At 44.2% G+C, this 25,268-nt stretch overlaps 1 protein-coding gene across 2 annotated transcripts in view; it reads left to right on the forward strand.

The window, feature by feature from the left end:
- LOC145353376 (E3 ubiquitin-protein ligase Midline-1) overlaps window positions 1-25,268 on the forward strand; it is a 255,742-nt gene that overhangs the window by 208,780 nt on the left and 21,694 nt on the right. For both annotated transcript variants that reach the window (XM_080204088.1, XM_080204089.1), the window contains exons 6-8: window positions 128-255; window positions 2,735-2,878; window positions 6,495-6,656. In XM_080204088.1, the coding sequence (XP_080060214.1) occupies window positions 128-255; window positions 2,735-2,878; window positions 6,495-6,656 (434 nt within the window). The remainder of the gene's footprint in view (window positions 1-127; window positions 256-2,734; window positions 2,879-6,494; window positions 6,657-25,268) is intronic.

Raw genomic sequence — 25,268 nt, forward strand, 5'->3', positions numbered from 1 at the left:
CATTACATAACCTTAGAACCTCCCAAAGCACGTCAAAGCCAATTAAGTATGTTTTATAATCCTGAAGAATCTTTAAATAACTTTAACTTCAGCTTTAAATAACTTCAGCCATTTTTTTTCTATGCAGAGTGTCCATGGCAACTGCATCTTCTCAAGTCCTGATCCCAGAAATCAACCTTAATGACACGTTTGACACATTTGCATTGGACTTCTCGCGGGAAAAGAAGATGCTTGAAAGCCTGGATTACCTCACAGGTAGCGGTTGTTCTCCTTGGAGGGAAGAAGATTGAGGGGCGAACTGATAGAGTGTACAAGTTTAAAGTTTATTTATTAGTGTCACAAGTGGGCTTACATTCACATTGCAATGAAGTTACTGTGAAAATCCCCTAAGTGCCACACTCTGGCACCTGTTCAGGAGCACTGAGGGAGAATTTAGCATGGCTAATGCACATAACCAGCATGTCTTTTGGACGGTGGGAGGAAACTGGAGCACCCAGAGGAAACCCACACAGACATGGGGGGAATGTGCAGACTCCACACAGACAGTGACCCAAGCTGGGAATTGAACCTGGATCCTTGGAGCTGTGAAGCAGCAGTGCTAACCATTGTGCCACCTTGCTGCCCAGGAGAGGCAGACACACATTTTCTATCCTGGTAGAGAATCTCAGCCTCCAGATGTGAATTTAGCAATACTTCGTCTACCAATTTCCAACTGTTAAACAGTGGCAGAAAGTAGGAGCTGTGCCTTTTTCGAATTTCCAACCATCTCCAAGGTGGAGGGTCTCAAAGCAGAGTGGAAAATGGGCAAAAGATGATTCTCAATCTCCACCTTTACTGAAACCTTATCTCATTCAGGCTTTTTCAATTCATCTGTACAACGTTATCTATCGGCTATCTCACACACTCCACAGCTAATATTACGTCTAACGGTAATATTCATTTGTTGCTGCTTTCTAACTATTAATTGATCTCCCATAGGAACATTAAGGATTTAATGTTCAGAGGCTATTCAGATCTTTGAGGTTGTTCAAATTGTCAATTAGTTCACAACCAATTTGTGCCAGTCTCCGTTTACTTGTTTTTATCTATATCCTTTAACGGTCTTGCCAAATAAAAATCCATTGATGCTGTCTTGACCTCCAGTGCCCTCTGACTAGCATACGGGTAGTTGTGATCCAAGTCTGGTCTCGGATTGAAGCAAGATTAGAGGGTGTGGGCCATACAACCAGCACATTCAATCTTCTTTCATTGCTAATACCCTGATATCAATTACAATTTAATAGCAAAATCTGCAGCAATTTGGAAAATAGAGAATTAGAACTGGTTGGAGTATAGCAGTTTCTATGCAAAAACTGAGATGCTGGGTTTAGCTGCAACATAGCTGCTTTGCATAAGCAGTTTTGATTCTAAATGTGGACATACAAATTTGTATTGGTAACATGTTACAAAAAAGGTGATGGACTTTATTTTTAATCTATTCCTGAGATGTGGGTTTCAATGGCAAGGCTTTTTTAAAATTCATTTGTGGGACAGGGGCAGCATGGTAGCACAGTGGTTAGCACTGCTGCTTCACAGCTCCAGGGACCTGGTTCAATTCCAGGCTCAGGTCACTGTCTGTGTGGAGTTTGCACATTCTCCTCGTGTCTGCGTGGATTTCCACCGGGTGCTCCGGTTTCCTCCCACAGTCCAAAGATGTGTGGGTTAGGTTGATTGGCCATGCTAAAATTGACCCCTAGTGTCCTGAGATTCGTAGCTAGAGGGATTAGCAGTAAATGTGTAGGGATATGGGGATAGGGCCTGGGTGGGATTGTGGTCAGTGCAGACTCGATGGGCCGAAGGGCCTCTTTCTGCACTGTAGGGTTTCTATGATTCTATGACATGCGAGTTGCTGACTAACAAGCGTTTATTGCCCATCCGTAGTTGCCCTTATCCAGAGGGCAATTGAGAATCAACCACATTCCTGTGGCTCTGGAATCACATGTAGGCCAGACCAGGTAAGGACATCAGTGAACAAGATGGGTTTTTCCAACCATCGACAATGGCTCAGAGTCATCAATAGATACTTAATTCCAAATATGTTTTATTGAATTCAAATTTCACCATCTGCCATGTGGATTCAAACTGCGGTCCTCAGAACATTAGCTCAGTTTCTGGATTAATAGTCTAGTGATGATACCACTAGGCTATTGCCTCCCCTGCATTGCCCATTCCCAGTTGCCTATAGCAGGGTTGTGATGGGACTACCTTCTTAAACTACTGCAGTCCACATGGGGAAGACTACTTTCTTGAACGACTGCAGTCCACGTGGGGAAGTTGCACCTACACTGCTGTTAAATGTGGAGTTCCACAGGACCAATGAAGGAAAAGCATTTCTTTGCCCACATTGGGATGCTGTGTGGCTTAAAGCAGATGTTGAAGGTTGACAGTGGTCTTGTGCACCTCCCACCATTGACCCTCTAGATAGTGTGGCTTTTGTACACTGGTAGTAGAAGGCATCAATGTCTATCTGTGCAACCATATCATGGTTAACATATGACTGGGTACACTGAAACATTATGTTCTAAAGATAGAGCTTGTGATGTATCATCAGCTTTTTGGATAATATCAGAAATTAAATTTGACCTGAAATCTATAGTCCTAAATTTCAATTAGGTTTACTTCAGCATAAAGAGGAGAGTGCGGAGGTAGGAGAAATGTTAAGCGCTTACTTCAGTTTGTGTGTTTGCCTTCCCAGCACCAAATCCACCTGCTATCCGTGAGGAGCTGTGCACCGCCTCCCACGACACAATCACAGTGCACTGGACCTCCGATGATGAATTCAGTGTGGTATCGTATGAACTTCAGTACACAATTTTCACCGGAATGGCCAACGTAGTTAGTGAGTTTTACAGTTGTTTTTTGTGTTGTCGTTTAACATTTCAGAGGTCAGGAGATATAGAACATAGAACATAGAACACTACAGCACAAACAGGCCCTTCGGCCCACAAGTTGCGCCGATCACATCACCTACCTACCTACAGACCTATCTATAACCCTCAATCTCATTAAACCCCATATACTCATCCAGAAGTCTTTTAAAAGACCCCAGCGAGTTCGCCTCCACCACCACTGACGGCAGCCGATTCCATTCACTCACCACCCTCTGAGTGAAAAACTTACCCCTAACATCACTTCTGAACCTCCCTCCCCGCACCTTAAATCTGTGTCCTCTCGTAGCGACCATTTCAAACCGGGGAAATAGCCTCTGAGAGTCCACCCTATCTATTCCTCTCAACATTTTGTAAACTTCTATCAGGTCGCCTCTCAACCTTCGTCTCTCCAGGGAAAAGAGTCCCAGCTCCCTCAACCTAACTTCATAAGGCATGCCTCCCAGTCCAGGCAACATCCTTGTAAATCTCCTCTGCACCCTCTCAATAGCTTCTACATCTTTCCTACAGTGAGGCGACCAGAACTGCGCACAATACTCCAAATGAGGCCTGACAAGGGTCTTATAAAGTTCCAGCATTACCTCCCGACTCCTAAACTCAATCCCTCGATTAATGAAGGCCAGTACACCATACGCCTTCTTGACCACCTCCTCCACCTGCGAGGCCGATTTAAGAGTCCTGTGGACCCGGACCCCAAGATCCTTCTGCTCCTCAACACTACTCAGACTTCTGCCCTTGATAGTGTACTCGTTCATCCCGTTGGTTCTGCCAAAATGGACGACTACACATTTATCCGCGTTGAAGTCCATCTGCCACTTCTCCGCCCAGTCCTGCATCCTATCTATGTCCTGCTGCAACTTTTGCCATCCTTCCAGATCATCCACAACACCACCGACCTTCGTGTCATCAGCGAACTTACTTACCCATCCCTCCACTTCCTCATCCAGGTCATTTATGAAAATGACAAACAACAAGGGTCCCAGAACAGATCCTTGAGGCACTCCGCTGGTGACTGACCTCCATTCAGAAAAAGCCCCATCCACAACCACTCTCTGCCTTCTGCAGGCAAGCCAGTTCTGGATCCACAAGGCCAAAGGCCCTTGGATCCCATGCCCTCTCACCTTCTCAAGAAGTCTTGCATGGGGGACCTTATCAAACGCCTTGCTGAAGTCCATGTACACTACGTCCACGGCACTTCCTTCGTCAATGTGTTCAGTCACATTATCGAAGAACTCAACTAGGCTTGTAAGGCACGACCTGCCCTTGACAAATCCATGCTGACTATTCCTGATCATGTCAAACCTCTCCAAATGTTCGTAAATCTTGTCCCTCAGAAGCCTCTCCATCAGCTTACCAACCACTGAGGTCAGACTCACCGGTCGGTAATTTCCCGGGCTATCTCTGTTCCCTTTCTTAAAAATAGGAACTACATCCGCAATCCTCCAATCCTCTGGAACCTCTCCCGTCTCCATTGACGACGCAAAGATCATCGCCAGGGGCTCTGCAATCTCTTCCCTCGCCTCCCACAGTATCCTGGGGTACATCCCATCTGGTCCTGGCGACTTATCTACCTTGATAGAATTCAAAAGTTCCAACACATCCTCCTCCTTAATATTCACGTACTCAATCCTTTCCATCTGCTGCAAATCCATAACAAAATCTCCCAGATCGGCTTCCACCGTGAATACTGAGGCGAAGTACTCGTTAAGCACCTCCGCCATTTCTTCTGGTTCCACACAAACCTTTCCCCCCTCACCTTTTATAGGTCCTATCCCTTCTCTTCTTATCCTTTTACCTTTCACATATTTATAGAAGGCCTTGGGATTCTCCTTAATCTTACCCGCCAAGGTCTTCTCATGACCCCTTCTGGCTCTCCTAATTTCCCTTTTAAGTTCCCTCCTACAGTCCTTATACTCCTCAAAATCTTTAACATCTCCTAATTCCCTGAACCTCTTGTACACCTTCCTTTTCTTCCTGACTAGGTTCAACACATCCTTTGTGCACCACGGTTCCCTCGACCCACCAAAACCCCCTCGTCTCATCGGAACGTTGTCATTCAGAGCTCCAGACACACATTCCTTGAATATCTGCCACCTTCCTTCGGTACCTTTCCCTAAGAACGCCTCCTTCCAGTTTATTTGTCCAAGTAACTTCCTGGCTTCTTCGTATCTCCCCTTACCCCAGACAAACACCTTCCTAGCCTGCCTGATTCTATCTCGTTCCAACGCAATTGTGAAGGAGATAGAATTATGGTCACCATTTCCAAGATGCTCTCCTACCGAAAGATCCATCACCTGCCCTGGTTCATTCGCCAGTACCAGGTCAAGTACAGCCTCTCCCCTCGTAGGCTTGTCCACATACTGCGTCAGGAAACCCTCCTGAACACACCTAACAAACTCCTCCCCATCCAAACCCCTTACCCTAGGGATATTCCAGTCGATGTTTGGGAAATTGAAGTCTCCCATCACGACAACTCTGTGATTAAAACAGAGATGTGGAACTATCTCTGCTGTTCCAAATTAAATACCACCCCACAGACATACAACCTTTCTCTAGACTAGACACAAAAAGCAAGTATGCTCACATGGTCCTGGATTTCTAGCTTTTTAACGCCTGTTGTGAACTGTTCCTTTGAATGTTGGATTAAATCTCTGAGGTTTCCCAGGCCTGGAACTTTCAGCATCTCTCTGGAGAGAGAGGGAAAGATAGAAACACTGCCTTCTTCCACAAGTTTCTAGCAACAACTGAAAAATGAAACTAAAAATTGGACTTTTCTGTAGAAAAAAGACTGTTCCCAGGCACATCACCTGACCTGTCTATCATCCCCAAATCAAGCTTCACTCAGCACTCCCCAAAGGACTATAAATTTTTTTTAGTTTATTTTATTAGTGTCACAAGTAGGCTTTCAGTAACACTACAACGAAGTTACTATGAAAATCCCCGAGTCGCCACACTCTGACTCCTGTTTGGGTACGCTGAGGGAGAATTTAGCATGGCCAATGCACCTAACCAATTTGTCTTTTGGACTGTGGGAGGAAACCAGAGCACCCAGAGGAAATCCACACAGACACAGGGAGAATGTGCAAACTGCGTACAGTGACCCAAGGCGGGAAACGAACCCGGGTCGCTGGCACTGTGAGGCAGCAGTGCTAACCACTGTGTTACTGTGCCGTCTCACTCAGAACACTGCATTAGTCTAGATTAAAATCCACTTGATATCAATTATACTGCCTCAGCAGCAATAAAGGACACAGGTCACAGACAACACGGTGCCGACACAATCCTGCAAAGGAATTTGACTGAAATACGTTTCTTAAAGGCACACTATCATCACAAGCGTTAGGCCACAGTGGGCCCTCAACAGCATTTGGAAAGCATGTAACTGGTCTTTTGATGTATTTTTCACTGCTCTCATTCAAAGATTTCTAGGATCTACAAGCAGGTGGACCATAATTGCAATGCTCCCATTTAACATTTCCTGAGCTAAGTAACATTTATTGTTGTAGGACAGCAGATTGTTGTTCATGAGGATGTCTGAGCTCCTCGGGTACTTGTGTTCTGTTGCAGGTTTGTGTAGCTCTGCTGACAGCTGGATGATTGTCCCTAACATCAAGCAGAACCACTACACGGTGCACGGGCTGCAGAGCGGCACCAAGTACATCTTTGTTGTCAAGGCCATCAACCAGGCTGGCAGCCACAACAGTGAACCTTCCAAGCTAAAGACAAACAGTGAGTTTTTTTTTAATGTTTAAATTGCCAAGTTTGATTTAATTAGGACAAAACAGCTTTAACTGCACCCCTCCGCATTCAGTGTCAACTTGCTGATTCAGTGACCTTACTTAGTCTGTACCCATGAAATAATTTTCTGTTTTTCTGAACTTGAAACTTTGCCCCTTCAATCAGATATGGTTCTTTCCGCACTGCATTCTGAAGCTCTCCTTCTGTATGGAAGCCAACCCAATAGAACCCTCTATGAGTCTCTTTGTCGAACGAAAGAAGACACAGTGGTTAGCACTGCTGCCTCACAGCACCAGGGACCTGGGTTCGATTCCCAGCTTGAGTCACTACCTGTGTGGAATCTGCACATTCTTGCCGCCATCTGCATGGGTTTTCTCCAGGTGCTCCAGTTTCCTCCCAGAGTCCAAAGATGTGCAGGTTAGGTGGATTGGCCATGTTAAATTGACCCTAGTGTTGGGGGATTAGCATGTAGATATGTGGGGTTATAGAGCCTGGGTTGGATTATGGTTCATGAAGACTCAATGGGCCAAATGGCCCCCTTTTGAATTGTAGGGATTCTATGATCTTTTGACGTCCAAACTGTCCAAAATATTCTTGATTTTGCTAGCCAGGGTTCGGGGGATCTGCGACACGAAAATCTTTGTGTTTGCATGTCTCAGTGTTGGAGAGGTCAGAATGTTTATTGTCAACACCACCAAAGCAGAATTCCATTTCTGACATTAACTTTGCCCCTTTTACCTTTAATCAGGATTTAACTCACAACAACAGCCATTTTCATTTATATAGTACCTTTAACATGGTAAAACATCCCAAAAGGCTTTCACAGAGACAGCATTGAACAAAAAATGACTGCACAAAACATAGGCCAGAATTTTATGCTCCCCCACCTTTGGGATTTTAGATGTGGTGGGAGTGGAGGAGTGAAATTGAAGGAGCGGGATTTCCTCTGGGATCTCTCCCACCTCTACCACACAGCAATTTTACATTAGAATGGGCAAGGCCTCAGATAGGAAGCCCTTAATGGCTAAGTCCCGGCCAATTTTTAGGCTGAGATTGTAACTCCACAGGGGAAGACCAAAAATCCCCAGCAGGAAGGGGTGCCGGGGAGGGGTGGGGGCATCTGAAGTTGGACTCTTCACCCTTCCCCCCATCTTCTGGGCCCTGGACATCCTCCCTCCCCTAACCCCTTCCCCAGCCTCTCCCCCGAGACCTCGATTGCCCCCTGAATGTGAGCCACCCAGGCCTTCCCCACTCTCCCTGCCCTGGCACCCCTTGAACATGCCTGGGCCTCCAGTTACTGAGCTTAATCTTTGGCATCCTCCTGCATTTTTCTTTGTGTCTGTTATAGATTGACCAGCAGTTCTGTAAGGCAGGACCTCCTCCTGAATGAAGGTCAGAGCTCACTCTTTTGAATGAGAAATGGTTGCGAAGAGTTGGTGGGGAAGGTGTGAAGTGAGACCCTGCCATCCAAAACATTCAGGCCATAAAATCAATGGCCAACAGCTTGGCTATGGAGGTAGCTTTTATTGAAGGTTTTCAAGGACAAATGCGATAGAGGAAGACAAACAGTTTTAGGGAGGAATTGCAGAATTTCAGACTTTGGCAGCTGAAATCGCAACCACAATGGTGGAATGATTACAATCAGGGATGCCCCAGAGACTAGAATCAGGAGCAAGGTGATTTTTCAAGAGACTTGTAATGATAAGGGGATTACAGAGCTGAGGGAAGTTTCCAGAATAGTAGCCACACCAGCCTTCAGCTTGGTCATTGTACTGACAGCATGACATCTATTCTTCCATAAAAAGCTTGGCTTAATATTGTCACACTGCTGTTTATGAAGGGCCATTCAGAGAGAATTGAGCATCTGAGGAGCACTGGAAGAAGGGTTTGAACCAGGGTTAGGTGTCAAGTAGATTGGGGTCGATTTTAACAAGAACATAGCCCTATACTCGACACATCTGTTATTCCTACCAAAGTGAATTACCTCACACTTCTCCGCATTAAACTCCATCCGCCACCTCTCAGCCCAGCTCTGCAACCTGTCTAAGTCTTCCTGCAAACTATGACACCCTTCCTCACTATCTACCACACCTCCGACTTTGGTGTCATCAGCAAATTTACTAATCCACCCAACTATACCCTCATCCAGATCATTAATAAAAATTACAAACAGCAGTGGCCCCAAAACAGATCCCTGAGGCACACCACTCGTAACTGAACTCCATGACGAATATTTACCATCAACCACCACCCTCTGTCTCCTATCTGCTAGCCAATTCCTGATCCAATTTCCTAGATTACCCTCAATCCCATACATCTGCATTTTCGGCAGAAGCCTACCATGGTGAACCTTATCAAACGCCTTACTAAAATCCATATATACCACATCAACTGCCTTACCCCCATCCACCTCTTTGGTCACTTTCTCAAAAAACTCAATAAGGTTAGTAAGGCATGACGTACCCACTACAAAACCATGCTGACTATCTCCAATCAATTCATTACTCTCCAAATAACTATAAATCCTATCCCTAATAATTTTTTCTAAAACCTTGCCCACAACAGAAGTAAGACTCACCGGTCTATAATTCCCGGGGAAGTCCCTGTTCCCCTTCTTAAACAATGGGACAACATTCGCTATCCTCCAATCTTCCGGTACTATACCTGAGACCAACGACGACCTGAAGATCAGAGCCAGAGGCTCTGCAATCGCCTCTCTTGCCTCCCAGAGAATCCTAGGGTAAATCCCGTCCGGACCAGGGGACTTATCTATTTTCAAACCCTCAAGAATATCCAGCACATCCCCCTTATCAACTGCAATACTGTCTAGTTTACACCCCTGCAACCCAGTGTTCTCCTCAGCTACATTCATGTCCCCCTGCGTGAACACCGAAGAGAAATATTGGTTCAATGCCTCTCCAATCTCTTCCGGTTCCACACACAACTTCCCTCTGCTGTCTATAACTGGCCCTAATCTTGCCCTAACCAACCTTCTGTTCTTAACATACCTATAGAACGCCTTAGGATTCTCCTTGATCCTATCAGCCAAAGTCTTCTCATGTCCTCTTTTAGCCCTTCTTAGCTCACTCTTCAACTCCCTCCTAGCCAATCTAAAGCTTTCTAGTGCACTACCTGAGCCCTCAAGTCTCATCCGAACATAAGCCTCCTTATGGGGGGGAGGGGGCAAGGAGCTCACTTGTCAGTGAAGCATTACAGCCCAAGAGTTCTTTTGAGCTCCAAAATCTCCTATTGGACAGTCAGACTCCTGCAAAACCTGACAGGATTCAGCACCAAGAATGGGAGAGAGTTCTTGGGCAGTAAGATGCTGAATCTTATATATATACTATACCTGTGACCAACGAATTAATTAATTAATTAATACAAGATGATTAGAGGTTTAGATAGGGTGGACAGTGATAGCCTTTTTCCTCGGATGGAGGAATTTAATTTAAATTAAGGGGTGGTAGTTATAGGACGGATGTCAGGGGTAGGTTCTTTACCCAGAGGGTGGTGAGGGATTGGAATGCCCTGCCTGCTGCAGTTGTAGATGCGCCTAGTTTGGGGGCGTTTAAGAGGTCCGTGGATAGGTTTATGGATGGAAAGGGATTGGTTTAGGTTAGAGGGTCATTGCTTTTTTCTTAATTGGTCGGCGCAACATCGTGGGCTGAAGGGCCTGTTCTGCGCTGTAATGTTCTATGTTCTATGTTCTATGAATCCCCCCTCCATCTCCTCCTGGCCCATAAAGCCACCTTAGAAAAGAAAAGTATAAAATTTAAACTTTACTTGGCCCTCTTCTAGCTCTAGATCCATCACTTAGCAGGTATTTACGGAGAGGAAACCACCACTGCTCATCAATTCAAACTTCAGGTTCTCATCAAGACCCAGTCTAGCAGGATCCCATTGGCTTTGCCTCCTTAGCCTGCCCTTGAGTTGGCAACCCAAATATTGTGCAAATCAAGCCGGTCCAGATTAAGGTTGATGCAAATAGGAGCAAAAATAAGTTTAAGTTTATTTATAGTGTCACAAGGAAGCAAGTTACTGTAAAAATCCCTTAGTCATCACATTCCGGCACCTGTTCGGGTACACTGAGGGAGAATTTAGCATGGCCAATGCACCTAACTGGCACGACTTTCAGACTGTGGGAAGAAACCAGAACACCTGGAGGAAACCCATGCAGACACGGGGAGAATGTGCAGACTTCACACTGACAGTGACCCAAGCCGGGAATCGAATCCAGTCCCCTAGCGCTGTGAGGCAGCAATGTTAACCACTGTGGCATTGTGCCGCCCAATGGGCCATTCAGCCCCTCGAGCCTTCCCTGCCATTCTATTCAATCATGGTCAATGTATTTATCTTCATTTACTCAGCACAAAAATCTGTCGAAGTCTGAGTTGAATATTTCACTTGAGTGTCACCGTCCATGTGGAGTTCCAAAGCTCCATGGTTTCATTTCCATGGCCTGGTTCTAATTTGATGGTTGTTCTTCCTTGTTCTGGATTCCCACTCCAGAGGTAATAGCTGTGAAGCAGAATTCACACGTGATGTGAAACATATGGGGGAGCATCAGGGTTTCAGGCTGTACTTCCTCACTGACATGTGGGTCCTATGGGCATGAGAAGGAAGCAAAACAGATGTCCCGATGAACTTCTGAATGACATCTGCCCTTTGACCTCTTTGCCTCATTCGATTGGAGGAAAGCCAGTTATGAGAATGGAACTAAGGGAGCTAAAATGAAGAAAAATGTTGACAGATAATGAGGCGAAACAACTGTGGGCAATAGTTGAAGGAGAGATCAATAAAGTTCAGAAGAAATATGTCCCAGAATAGCCAAGAACGAAATGCTGTGGATAGAGATGAGAATAGAAATCGAACTTAAGGAAAAGGAGTCTGTAAAAATAGATGACAGTAAGAAATATGATAAATGTGGGAAGAAAGTTAAAAAGATATATGAAATGAAATGTGAAATGAAAATATCAAAAATAGTTTGAAGAAACGGTAAAGTATCCTGATACATAAGTAAGAAAAGGTGAATTAACAAAAGGAGGATTATGGGAGGGGCAGAATCACTAAGATTACTTCACAACTAAAATGAAAAGGTTGCTGAGTAGATTCTTTGGATAAGATTTTAGTTCAAAACCCAGCTGCTTGAAAGGGATAAAATTGAGCCCTTTTCCTTAGTTTCCAAGAGGGCAACTGGAGGAAACACCCAAAAGTGGCTGAGGACAAAAGAACTCTCACATCAGTTAAGATAGAGAGAAAAGACATAACAGCAAACTGTCAACTTAAAAGAGGACAAGGCCCAGATGGATTGCATCCATGAATGATCATAGAGACTCAGGAGGAGTTAGAAGGGAGGGAGTATCCATATAGAAATATTCAACTGCAAAATCAGCAGTGCCAGGAGATTGGTGGACAGCAAATGTAATCTCCAAAAAAGATTTTTTTTAAGTTTATTTATTAGTCATAAGAAGGCTTACATTAACCCTGCAATGAAGTTACTGTGAAAATCGCCTTGTCGCCACACTCCGGCACCTGTTTGGGTACAGTGAGGGAGAATTTAACATGGCCAATGTACCTAACCAGCATGTCTTTCAGACTGTGGGAGGAAACCGGAGCACCCAGAGGGAACTCACGCAGACATGGAGAGAACATGCAGACTCCGCAGACTAGACAGTCACCCAAGCCGGGAATTAAACCCGAGTCCCTGGTATTGTGAGGCAGCTGTGCTAATCACTGCGCCACCTTGCCATCCCCATAATAGACCGAACCCTGGGAACTACCAATTAGTTAGCATCTTAATGTCAGGAGAAGGAAAGACACTAGAATGCTTGTTAGAAGGTGAGGGAGCAATATATCATGAGAATGAGAAAATAATGAAAGTAATCATCATGGATTTCTAAAAGAAAAGTTCTTTTAGAATCGTAGAATCCCTACATGCAGAAGGAGGCTATTCAGCCCATCAAGTCTGCATTGACCCTCATCTCCATCCTAACTCCATAACGCCACACATTTACCATGGCTAATCCATTTAACCTACCCATCTTGGGACATTAATGGGCAATTTTTTTATTTTAAATTTTAATTGTGTTTTTTGAAGAGGTACAAGGGAGCATAAACTAGGACAGTATAAAGGATATGGTACACAGGAACTTTGCAAAGACCTTGAATGAGGTCCACATCAGATAATCATTTCAAAGATCAGAACGTGTGGATGGAGAGGTCAGATAGGAGGAAAACTGGATGCAGAACTGAAAATGAAAGGTGATAGTTCAAGAAAGTTTCTCCGACTAGCAGGAGACTACTGTTCACCAATCTGCATAAATGATTTGAACTCAGCTTTTTGGCTAAGATTTAACCCAAGATGGGGTACAATGTTTTATCTTGTCAGCTTGGATCTTGTTTGTCTCTCTCAAGGGTGGCACAGTGGTTAGCACTGCTGCCTCACAGCGCCAGGGACCTGGATTTGATTCCTGGCAGAGTCTGCACACAAATGTTCTCCCTGTGTCTGCGTAGGTTTCCTCCGGCTGCTCCGGTTTCCTCCCACAGTCTAAAAGACATACTGGTTAGGTGCATTGGCCATGTTAAACTTTCCCTCAGCGTACCTGATCAGGTGCCAGAGTGTGGTGATGAGGGGATTTTCACAATAACTTCATTGCAATGTAAACTTGCGTGACACTAATAAATAAAATTCAACTCAAGAAGGTGTCGAAATTTGCAGAGGATATCAAAGTGGAGGTCTGACTAATAATGAAGAGAACTGTGCCAAAATACAGGAAGATAAAGAGGCTTATAGAATTGGGCAAGAATAGCGAATAAAATTCAATTCAGCAGGAGAAGCTAGCTACTCGTTGAAAAGTGGAAAGTACTAAATGGCATAGGTGAGATCTGAGGAAACAAAAGAATTAATCATTAAATATAGCAATGCTAATTGATAAGGCCATGAAAGATGGAATTCATTTTTAGAAGGGAGGTGATGTACAATTCACATCAAGATGAGGTTAGACCACACTTGACTGAGGTTCTGGTGTAGAAAAAGTTTACACAATTGTTACCAGAATTGAACAGAATATGCTTGGGCTGTTTTCTCTGGAAAAGAGAAGACTAAAAGGACTAAAAGATCAATGTCTTCAGAGAAGGATTCAATAAGGAGGATGTGGAGACGCTGTTTCCACTTACAGGTGAATCCAAAATCATGGAGTATAAATATGATGGCCACTAACAGATAAAATAAAGGATTTAAGAAAAATTATTTGCAGAATGTTCACAAAACAAGGAATGTTTACTAACACACCCTTAGGAATGTTTACTAACGCACCCTCGGGAATGTTTACTAACGCACCCTCGGGAATGTTTACTAACGCACCCTCGGGAATGTTTACTAACGCACCCTCGGGAATGTTTACTAACACACCCTCAGGAATGTTTACTAACACACCCTCAGGAATGTTTACTAACACGACCTTTCACGACCTTAGGCTATCCTAAACAGTAATCATAGAATCCCTACAGTGCAGAAGGAGGCCATTCACTGACCACAATCTCACCCAGGCCCTCTCCCATAACCCCATATATTTACTCTAGCTAATCCCCCTGACATTAAGGGTTTATGATACTAATGTTTTTCTCTTTAAATTCACAGATTTTAAGTCAGTCCGCCTTGTTGTCCAACGAGGGGCATACACGCGATGGGTCGTACTAGGGCTGCTCTTGGATGTTCGAGAATAGCCTAGTACTTCATGTCATTAGTGTGCGCTTAAACTGGACCAGATGCTGGGCAACACAACAGCTCAGTGACTATCACTGTTTGCTGTGCAGACACGTGGATTTGGGCCAGTGTCTGTGGGAGTTTGCACATTCTCCCCATGCTTGCGTGGGTTTTCTCCGGGTACTCCAGTTTCCTCCCACACCCCAAAGATGTGCTATTAGGCTGATTGGAGGTAATAAATTGTCCCTAAATTAGTTTTCCCTCAATGTGGAATGCCATAAGCATAAGATAAGGGTCATGGGTGGAGGGGGAACTGGTAATGTTAAAATGGCGGCGCGGGCTCGTTGGGCCGAAGGGCCTGTTTCCTGGGCTGTTTTTGTTCTTTGTTCTTAATTTAGCATTGTCAATCAACCTAAACTGCAATCAGCCTAACCCAAACATGTGCAGGTTAGGTAGATTGGCCATGCTAAGTTGCTCCTTAATGTCAGGGGGACTAGCTAGCATAAATGCATGGGATTATGCGGATAGATGCAGATTCAATGGGCCTCCTTCTGCACTATAGGTTTCTATGATTCTATAACTGGCACATCTTTTGAACTGTGGAAGGGTAACGGAACACCCGGAGGAAACCCACACAGACACGGGAAGAACGTGCAAATTCAGACAATGACCCACGCTTGGGAATCGAACCTGGGTCCCTGGCACTGTGAGGCAGCACTGTGAACGACTGTGCCACCATGCCACTCAAGTATTTATGAAGTATTTAAATATAATCACTGTTCTAATGTGGGAAGAAGGCAGCCATTTTGTGAACAGGATCTAACAGCAATGGGACAAGTTAATTAGAACAGGAGGAAGCTGCTGAGGATTATAAACACCAGCATAGGCCAGCTGGGCTGAATGACTGGTGCAGTTATCATGAACTAGACTTACAAAGGATTCACAGGTTGTCACCTGGCGTCAGTGGGATTTGAAAGATACAGCCCCAGAGGTCCTCACCAGATCCCAACACCTCCAAGACAGTTTGCCATTTTCGAAGGGCTGGAAGTGGAGAGGGAACAGAAAACCTGCTCACAACCAATCAACGGCTCCTCAAGTTCCTGAAGGAGCTTGTTAAGGGATCTGTTCCCAAGCAGAATTTAATTTTTAAACTTCATTTCAAGTCAACCCAAACAATTTGGTACATGTGAGCGCACAGCTTTTGGATTTGCCAAAGGGTCAGTTGAAGTTTATCTGACCTTTGTCTTTTTACCTGTTCTTTCCCAACCTACTTTTGCCAGTGCAAGTACCGAGCCTTCGTTTTTCTCTTTCTGGCCCCTTCCAGCCCACTCAATGCTGCTGATCTACTGAGGATTTGCCTACCCCCTTTGACAAGGAAGTGACAGGCCCCAACATGGCTGCCAACTGCCTATGCCATTGGTATCAAGCACCCAGCTCGCTCTTGTTGCCTCTAATTAGATGCTTACTCACCTCTGGCCAATTAGAGTATTCAGATTTAAAGAAAGCGTCACAAGAGCCGCTTCTGTGTCAGAGTCTTTGTTCTTCCCTTTTGAGTTTTGAGAATAAGAAAGCCATTACTGTACTGACCTTTCCATGGCTAATGAGGTATTCTTTGGGAAAATGGCAACGGTGTAAATACCCTCTGATTCCAGGAAGCAACACCTTGTGAGGACAGGGGGGAAATGGGCAAGGGAGGGATGATGGCAAATCTATTGGAGTCATTCATGAAAGAATGTGAAAAAACAGATGGAGGTGAAGGCTGGGACCATTTCAGGAATGTTAATCGTAAGCACTTGATGTTGACAGGGATGTTAAGTCTGCTTTCTGGGGAGCTGTGTCTGATTTCTCTGATCTTGTCTGGCCTGGTGAGATCATTACATTTCTTGTGGCACTAAGAACCTATATTGGTTGGACGCTCATGCTGGAGCATTAACTGTTTGAATTGGATTAATTTTCATACTAGAATAGCAAAGAGAAGGACTTCAGATGAAGGTGGTGAGTGTGGATTGTTTGACACTTCTAACTGCTGATATATAGGAAAATCATTGAAAAGCCAAACTGTATCTGAGGGGTAACACCGCGATTGGTCACCTGGAAACAGCATTGATGCTAAGTGTTTGGATAGTCACACAGTGGTTAGCACTGCTGCCTCACAACGCCAGGGACCTGGGTTCAATTCCGGCCTTGGGTGACTGTCTGTGTGGTGTTTGCACATTCTCCCCATCTCGGCTTCCTCTAGGTGCTTCCACACTCCAAAGATGTGCAGGTTAGGTGGATTGGCCATGCTGAATTGCCCCTTGGCCTCCTAAGATGTGTAGGTTGGATAGAAACACAAAAACTAGAAGCAGCAGAAGGCCATTGAACCCTTCAGTGCAGCTCTCCCATTCATTTTGATCATGGCTGATCATCGAATTCAATATTCTGATCCAGCCTCCCCCCACCCTGCCCCATTTCCCTTGATTCTTTAGCCCAAAGAGCTATACCTAATTCCTTTTCAAAATCAGACGTTTTGGGCTTAACTACATTCTGTGCTAGTGAATTCCACATATTCACCACCCTCTGGGTGAAAAAATTTCTCCTCACTTCAGTTCTATAAGGTTTACCCCTTATCCTAGGTGGATTAGCCATGGTAAAAATGTGAGGTTACGGGGATAAGGCAGGGGAGAGGGCCTGGGTAAGAAACTCTGTGGGAGAGTCGGTGGAGACTCAATGGGCCAAATAGCCACCTCCTGCATTATAGCAATTGTATGGATTATCATCTACTCCAATCATTCATTACTTTTTCAATTTTTATTCTAATCGAAGCTGCACTTGAGAATTTTACTCTTCTGGTTCACAGATCTTAGCCTCATGTTACAAGTGTGCCAAATGACAGCATAGACTCAACACCAAGCTGGCTTGGTTATTACAATGAAGTGTTCCTTTTTTTTTACAACTTTTTATTTCCATGCTAAACCCACAGCTGACTTAGGCAGTGAAATATGATATTTAAAGTAAATAGGTCGACGTCTTGGCAGTCATGGCTCTTGACTTTGGACTGATCATTGCGGGATTTTTTAACTAGAGAACCTAAGGCCATAATCTAGGCAGACACTCTGCAGTACTGAGGGTCTTCTGGATGAACCATTCAACTGAGGCCCAGCCTCTCCTCTGAGGTGGGATCCCATAGCCCTATTTCCAAGGAAAACAGGGGAAATCTCCCCAACAGCTTTGCCAATATTCTTGCCCCCGACCACATGAAAGAAACACAGATTATCGAGCCGTTTCCTTGCTGTTGTTTGTGGGAGCTTGCTGTGCAGAAATTGTTCCCTACATTGCAAACAGGAATTGGCTATAAAGTGCTTTGGCTTGGCCTGAGGTGGGGACAAGTGCTACATAAATGCAAGTTCTTTGTTTTTATCTAGATTAAAATAGAGAGGAATTTTACATCATTTTTGCAAGTATTAGAATGGCATGGTGCAATTTGAGTCCAATATGAAGGAATTGTTTCCATTGATGGGGAGAGATGGTCACTAAATAACATAGATTTAAGATATTTGGCAAAAAGACAAAGGGGAAATTTGCACAGTTACAATATGGAATACTGTGCCCGAAAAGAGTGTTAAATTCAAAGTAACTTCCAAAAGTGAAATGGATAAGTACTTGAAAAGGAGAAAGAGAAAGGATGGAACTAATTGTAGTGTTTTCTCAAATGCACAACATTGTAACAGGGGCTGAATGGCCATCTTCTGTGCTGTAAGATGATAGTCCATGATTGTACAAGTAGATTCTGTGTTCTTAATAACATGAAAAAGACTGCATTTTACATCACATAAGCACCACAACTACCACCTCCAGTCAAAGTATATTTTCTGATCCAACTATCTTCTGTATTTGAGATAAGTAGGGTGGGATTTTACGGCTTCGCTCGAGCGAGACCAGAAAATCCCGCCCAAGGACAATGGACATTTCCATTGTCCGTCCTTTGCCTGCTCCGATTGCATGGCAATACAATTCTGGCATTAGTCTGGATATTGCTATTTGGGGTAACGTTCAGGGTTCCCGAATGTGTTGGGTCAGCTAGGCCTATATTCATTGGAATTTAGAACAGTGAGAGGGAATCTTATTGAAATGTATCAAATTCTGACAGGAGATGCAGGGATGATGCTTTCCCAGGAGCCTGGAACAAGGAAGTCTCAGGACACAGAATAAGCCATTTAGGACTGAGATGAAGAGAAATTTCTTCACTCAGAGGGCAGTGAACCTGTGGAAATTAGTACTGCAGAAGGCTGTGGAGGCCAGATCACTGAATGTGTTTAAGACCATAAGAGCTCAGAGCAGGAGTAGGCCATCTGACCCCTCGAGTCTGCTCTACCATTCAGTAAGATCATGGCTAATCTTTTCCTGGACTCAGCTTCACTTATCTGCTCACTCACCATAGCCCTTAATTCCTTTACTGTTCAAAAACTTACCTATCCTTGCCTTAAAAACATTCAATGAGGTAGCCTCAACTGCTTCACTGGACAGGGAATTTCACAGATTCACAACCCTTTGTGTGAAGAAGTTCTTCCTCAACTCAGTTCTAAATCTGCTTCCTCTTATTTTGAGGCCATGCCCCCTAGTTCTAGTTTCACCTGCCAGTGGAAACAACTTCCCTGCTTCTATTTTATCTATTCCCTTCATAATCTTATATGTTCCTATCATTTTTCTGAATTCCAATGAGTATAGCCCCAGTCTACTCAGTCTCTCCTCATAAGCTAACCTTCTCAACTCTGGAATCAACCTAGTGAATCTCCTCTGCACCCCCTCCAGGGCCAGTATATCCTTTCTCAAGTAAGGAGACCAAAACTGTACACAGTATTCCAGGTGTGGCCTCACCAGTACCTTATACAGCTGCAACATAATCTTGCTGTTTTTAAAGCTCCATCCCTCTAGCAATGAAGAACAAAATTCAATTTGTCTTCTTAATTAACTGCTGCACCTGCAAATAACTCCTTGTGATTCTTGCACAAGAAGACCCAAGTCCCTCTGCACAGCAGCATGCTGCAATTTTTTACCATTTAAATAATAGTTCATTTTTCTGTTATTCCTACCAAAATGAATGACCTCACATTTACTCCATTGTACTCCATCTGCCAGACCCTTGCCCACTCACTTAGACTATCTATATCCCTTTGCAGACTTTCAGCATCCTCTGCACATTTTGCTCTGCCACCAATCTTAGTGTCATCTGGAAATTTTGACATACTACACTTGGTCACCAACTCAAATCATCTATGTAAATAGTAAACAATTGCGGTCCCAACACTGATCCCTGAGGCACACCACTAGCCACTGACTGCCAAACAGAAAAATACCCATTTACCCCCACTCTTTGCTTTCTGTTAGTTAACCAATCCTCTATCCATGCTAATACATTACCCGTAACACCATGCGCTTTTATCTTATGCAGCAGTTTATTGTGTGGCACCTTGTCAAATGCCTGCTGGAAATCCAGATACACCACATCCACAAGTTCGCCATTGTCCACTGCGCATGTAATGTTCTCAAAGAATTCCACCATATTAGTTGAACATGACCTGCCCTTCATGAACCCATGCTGCATCTTACCAATGGGACAATTTATATCCAGATATCTTGCTATTTCTTCCTTGATGATAGATTCAAGCATTTTTCCTACTACAGAAGTTAAGCTAACCAGCCTATACTTACCCGCCTTTTGTCTACCTCCTTTTTTTAAACAGAGGCGTCACATTTGCTCTTTTCCAATCTGTGGGAACTACCCCCAGAATCCAACAAATTTCAGTAAATTTCCACTAGTGCATTTGCTGTTTCCCCTGCCATCTCTTTTAGTATCCTGGGATGCATTCCATCAGGGCCAGGAGACTTGTCTGCCTTTAGCCCCAGTAGTTTGCCCAACACTACTTCTCGTGATAATGATAGTTTCTAGGTTCTCACCTGCCATAGCCTTCCTGTCAATTTTTGGCATGCTATTTGTGTTTTCCACTGTGAAGGCTGACACAGAAGAGCTAAGAAGAGCCAGGAGGGGACATAAGAAGTCATTGGCAGATAGGATCAAGGAAAACCCTAAAGCTTTCTATAAATGTGTCAGGAATAAAACAATGACTAGGATAAGGTTAGGCCAGTCAAGTACAGTAGTAGGAAGTTGGGCATGGAGCCCAAGAGGATAGGCGAGGCATTAAAAGAATAGTTTTTGTCAGTATTCACACAGGAAAAAGACATTGTTATTGAGGAGAATACTGAGATACAGCCTATTAGACTAGACAGGATTGAGGTTCATTAGGAGGAGGATTAGCAATTCTGGAGAGTGTGAAAATAGATAAGTCCCCTGGATTTACCATTTATATAGATGATCTGGAGGAGGGAACCGAGTGTATGGTGTCGAAATTTGCTGATGACACCAAGATTGGTGGAACGGCAAATTGCGCGGAGGGTGTGGAGAGTCTGCAGAAGGATCTAGATAGGCTGGGCGAATGGGCCAGGAACTGGCAAATGGAATTTAACGTTGGCAAGTGTGAGGTGGTCCACTTTGGTAGGAATAATGGTAGGAAGGACTATTACTTACATGGCGAAAAACTGCAGCAGGCGACGGTGCAGAGGGACCTCGGGGTCCTTGTGCATGAGTCGCAAAAACCCAGCTTGCAGGTGCAGCAGGTGGTCAGGAAGACTAATGGGATGCTGGCCTTCATAGCGAGGGGGATTGAATATAAAAGTAGGGAGGTCTTGCCGCAGCTGTATAGGGCACTGGTGAGGCCGCAGCTGGAGTACTGTGTGCAGTTTTGGTCGCCGCACTTACGCAAGGATATTTTGGCCTTGGAGGGAGTGCAGAGGAGGTTTACTAGGCTGATACCGGAGTTGAGGGGGTTGAGCTATGAGGAGAGGCTGAATAAACTAGGCTTGTACTCGTTAGAGTTTAGAAGAATGAGGGGAGATCTCATTGAGACGTATAAGATGATGAATGGGATGGATAGGATAGAGGTGGAGAGACTCTTCCCACTCAGAAAGGACAGTAGGACTAGGGGGCACAGCCTCAAGATAAAGGGGGGGGGGGGGCGCGGTTTAGAACGGAGTTGAGGAGGAACTTCTTCACTCAAAGGGTGGTGAATCTCTGGAATTCTCTGCCCGTTGAGGTGGTGGAGGCTGCCTCACTAAATATTTTTAAGACGCGGGTTGATGGGTTTTTGATAAGCGAGGGGATTAAGGGTTATGGGGAGAGGGCGGGAATGTGGAACTGAGCCACGACAGATCAGCTATGATCTTATTGAATGGCGGGGCAGGCTCAAAGGGCTAGATGGCCTACTCCTGCCCCTATTTCTTATGTTCTTATGTTCTTATGACCAGATGGGATTTATCGTAGGATTCTCTGGGAGGCCAGTGAGGAGACTGCAGAGCCTTTGACTTTGATCTTTAGGTCGTCTTGCACAATAATAGTGCCAGAAGATTGGAAGATAGCAATGTTGTTCCCTTGTTCAAGAAGGGGAGTAGAGACAACCCTGGTAATTATAGACCAGTGAGCCTTACTTCTGTTGTGGGCAAAGTTTTGGAAAGGATTATAAGAGATAGGATTTATAATCAACTAGAAAGGAATCATTTGATTAGGGATAGTCAGCACGGTTTTGTGAAGGGTAGGACATGCCTCACAAATCTTATTGAGTTCTTTGAGAAGGTGACCAAAGAGGTGGATGAGGGTAAAGCAATTGATGTGGTGTACATGGATTTCAGTAAAGCATTTGATAAGGTTCCCCACAGTAAGCTATTGCAGAAGATACAGAGGCGTGAGATTGAGGGTGATTTAACAGTTTGGATCAAAAGTTGGCTAGCTGCAAGACAGAGGATGGTGGATGATGGGAAATGTTCATCCTGCAGTTCGTTACTAGTGGTGTATCGCAAGGATCTGTTTTGGGGCCGCTGCTGTTGTCATTTTTATAAATGAGCTGGATGAGGGCATAGAAGGATGTGTTAGTAAATTTGTGGATGACATTAAAGTCAGTGGAGTTGTGGACAGTGTGGAAGGATGTTGCAGGTTACAGAGGGACATAGATAAGCTGCAGAACTGGACTGAGAGGTGGCAAATGGAGTTTAATGCGGAAAAGTGTGAAGTGATTCACTTTGGAAGGAGTAACAAGAATACAGAGTACTGGGCTAATGGTAAGATACTTGGTAGTATGGATGAGCAGAGAGATCTCGGTGTCCATGTGCATAGATCCCTGAAAGTTGGCACCCAGGTTGATAGGGTTGTTAAGAAGGTGTACGGTGTGTCAGCTTTTATTGGTAGTGGGATTGAGTTTAGGAGCCATGAGGTCATGTTGCAGCTGTACAAAATTCTGGTGCGGCCGCACTTGGAGTATTGCATACAGTTCTGGTCACCACATTATAGGAAGGATGTGGAAGCATTGGAAAGGGTGCAGAGAAGATTTACCAAGATATCGTCTGGTATGGTGGGAATGTCTTATGAGGAAATGCTGAGTGACTTGAGGCTGTTTTTATTAAAGAGAAAAAGGTTAAGAGGTGACTTAATAGAGACATATAAGATGATTAGAGGATTAGATAGGGTGGACAGTGTGAACCTTTTTCCTTGGATGATGATGGCTAGCTCGAGGGGAACATAGCTTTAAATTGAAGGGTGATAGATATCGGATAGATGTCAGAGGTAGGTTCTTTACTCAGAGAGTAGTAAGGGCGTGGAATGCCCTGCCCGCAACAGCAGTGGATTTGCCAACATTAAGGGCATTTAAATGGTCATTGGATAAACATATGGACGATATTGGAATAGTGTAGGTTAGGTGGGCTTTGGATTGGTTTCACAGGTCAGGGCCAAAGACCCTATACTGCACTACAATGTTCTATGTTCTGTGTAAAATACCTGTTCAATGCCTCAACCATTTTCTTACTTCCAGTTACTACATCCCTCTTCTGATCCTCTGAAGGACCAATGTTTACTTTAGCCACTCTTTTTGTTTTATATATTTGTAGAAACTTTTGCTATCTGTTTTTTGTATTCTGAGCTAGTTTACTCTCATAATCCATCTTACTTTTCTTTCTCACTGTTTTCGTGGCTTTCTGTTGACCTTTAAAGATTTCCCAATTCTCTAGTTTCCCACTAATCTTTGCCACTTTCTTTCAGTTTGATACCCTCCTTTATTTCCTTAGATACCCATGGCTGATTATCTCTTTTTCCACAGTCCTTAGTTATCACTCAGCAAAGTGTATACCGTTCTTAAGAAAGAAATGGATGGCATTCTGAACACTAAATATGTCAAGAGGTATATATAGAGAGAGAGAGAGAGGGAGTGATGGAAGTATGATGTTATGATAAAGGATCAGCCATGATCACACTGAATAGCGGAGCAGGGCTCGATGGGCTGAATGGCCTACTCCTGCTCCTATTTTCTAGAACATAGAATTTTACAGCGCAAACAGGCCCTTCGGCCCACAATTTGTGCCGATCATATCCATACCTATGAAGCCGTAGAACTGTCTGTAACTCCCAATCCCATTAAATCCCATTTACTCATCCAGAAGACTTCCCAGCGAGTTCGCCTCTACCACCACCGACGGCAGCCAATTCCACTCACTCACCACCCTCTGAGTGAAAAGCTTTCCCCTAACATCTCCTCTGTACTTGCTTCCCAGCACCTTAAACCTATGTCCTCTCATAGCGACCATTTCAGCCCTGGGAAATAGCCTCCGAGAATCCACCCTATCTATACCTCTCAACATTTTATAAACCTCTATCAGGTCACCTCTCAACCTTCGTCTCTTCGAACAACATTGCTTTTCTGTTCTATGACATCAAATATTTCAACATCACAGGACATCAGCTGGCTTGCTGGATCTCTGATAGCCTTCATTCAGGTTGCAAGAAGCAGGGCAACACTGGGATAGGACACCCATTGATGGGAGTCTCCTATTGTAATATCAGCTGAGACCCCTCTCAGAAACAGCATAAAGCTATGGGCTATTTCTCAGGAGTTAACACCCCTTCATCTTATGCCCAATGGGACATCCCCCTCGCCTACAAAAGTCAATATACACCAATTTATGAAACCAATTCCTATTAGTATGATATTTATTGCACGTCACCATTACATACCTTACCTTGAATTTAATCAGTGTGATTTGATTGCAACTTTGATTTGAATCTTCCATATAGTTGAGGAGTGCACTTGCCCACATCAACCAATTAGAATTAAGGACAAATATAAATATAAGTGGGTCACATACATATTTATAAAGCTCTCAAGGAGTTTCCGCGTATTTTGTGCTGCTTTTACTGATTTCCTTCAGAGCCATGAGCCTGGAAGTTTGTTGGGAAAGACTGCCCTGCAGTGTGCTGTCTTCATCTGGACTTGCAGCTTCAGGAAATTTACATTGCCCAGGCACCCCCTGGCACCACAGGTCGATCATGTTGTTGTTGGCCCAGGGCCAATTTGTCACAGACGAAGCCTAACTACCATAATTTGGTTTCTGCCCAAAACCAGCATCCTAAAGACTCCAACATCAAACCTGAAGGCAGTGTTTATAAACTCATGTACTCATCTTACTGAGAAAGAGTCTCACCTCAATGAGTTAAGAGGGCCACAATGCTCCCTTCCATCAGATTTCAATTGTTTCTTGTGGGCTGCCTCTCTCATGAAGGCATTGCTTCTTCCCCCAGAGGGGGGAGAAGCCTTGGAGATCTTGAAGTAATGTAAGTCACCCCAATGTAGGTAAGCTCAGTTCTCAGATGCAAACTGGCAAAAATACTCACTGGTCCTGTTTGAGGACAGTGTCTCCATTCAAGTTTATTTATCAATGTCACTAGTAGGCTTACATTAGCACTGAAATGAGGTTACTATGAAAATCCCGTAGTCACCACACTCTGGCACCTGTTCAGTACACTGAGGGAGAATTTAGCA

This window comes from Carcharhinus amblyrhynchos, chromosome 15, assembly GCF_965287045.1.
Source record: "Carcharhinus amblyrhynchos chromosome 15, sCarAmb.v2.hapA, whole genome shotgun sequence".
Classification (NCBI taxonomy): domain Eukaryota; kingdom Metazoa; phylum Chordata; class Chondrichthyes; order Carcharhiniformes; family Carcharhinidae; genus Carcharhinus; species Carcharhinus amblyrhynchos.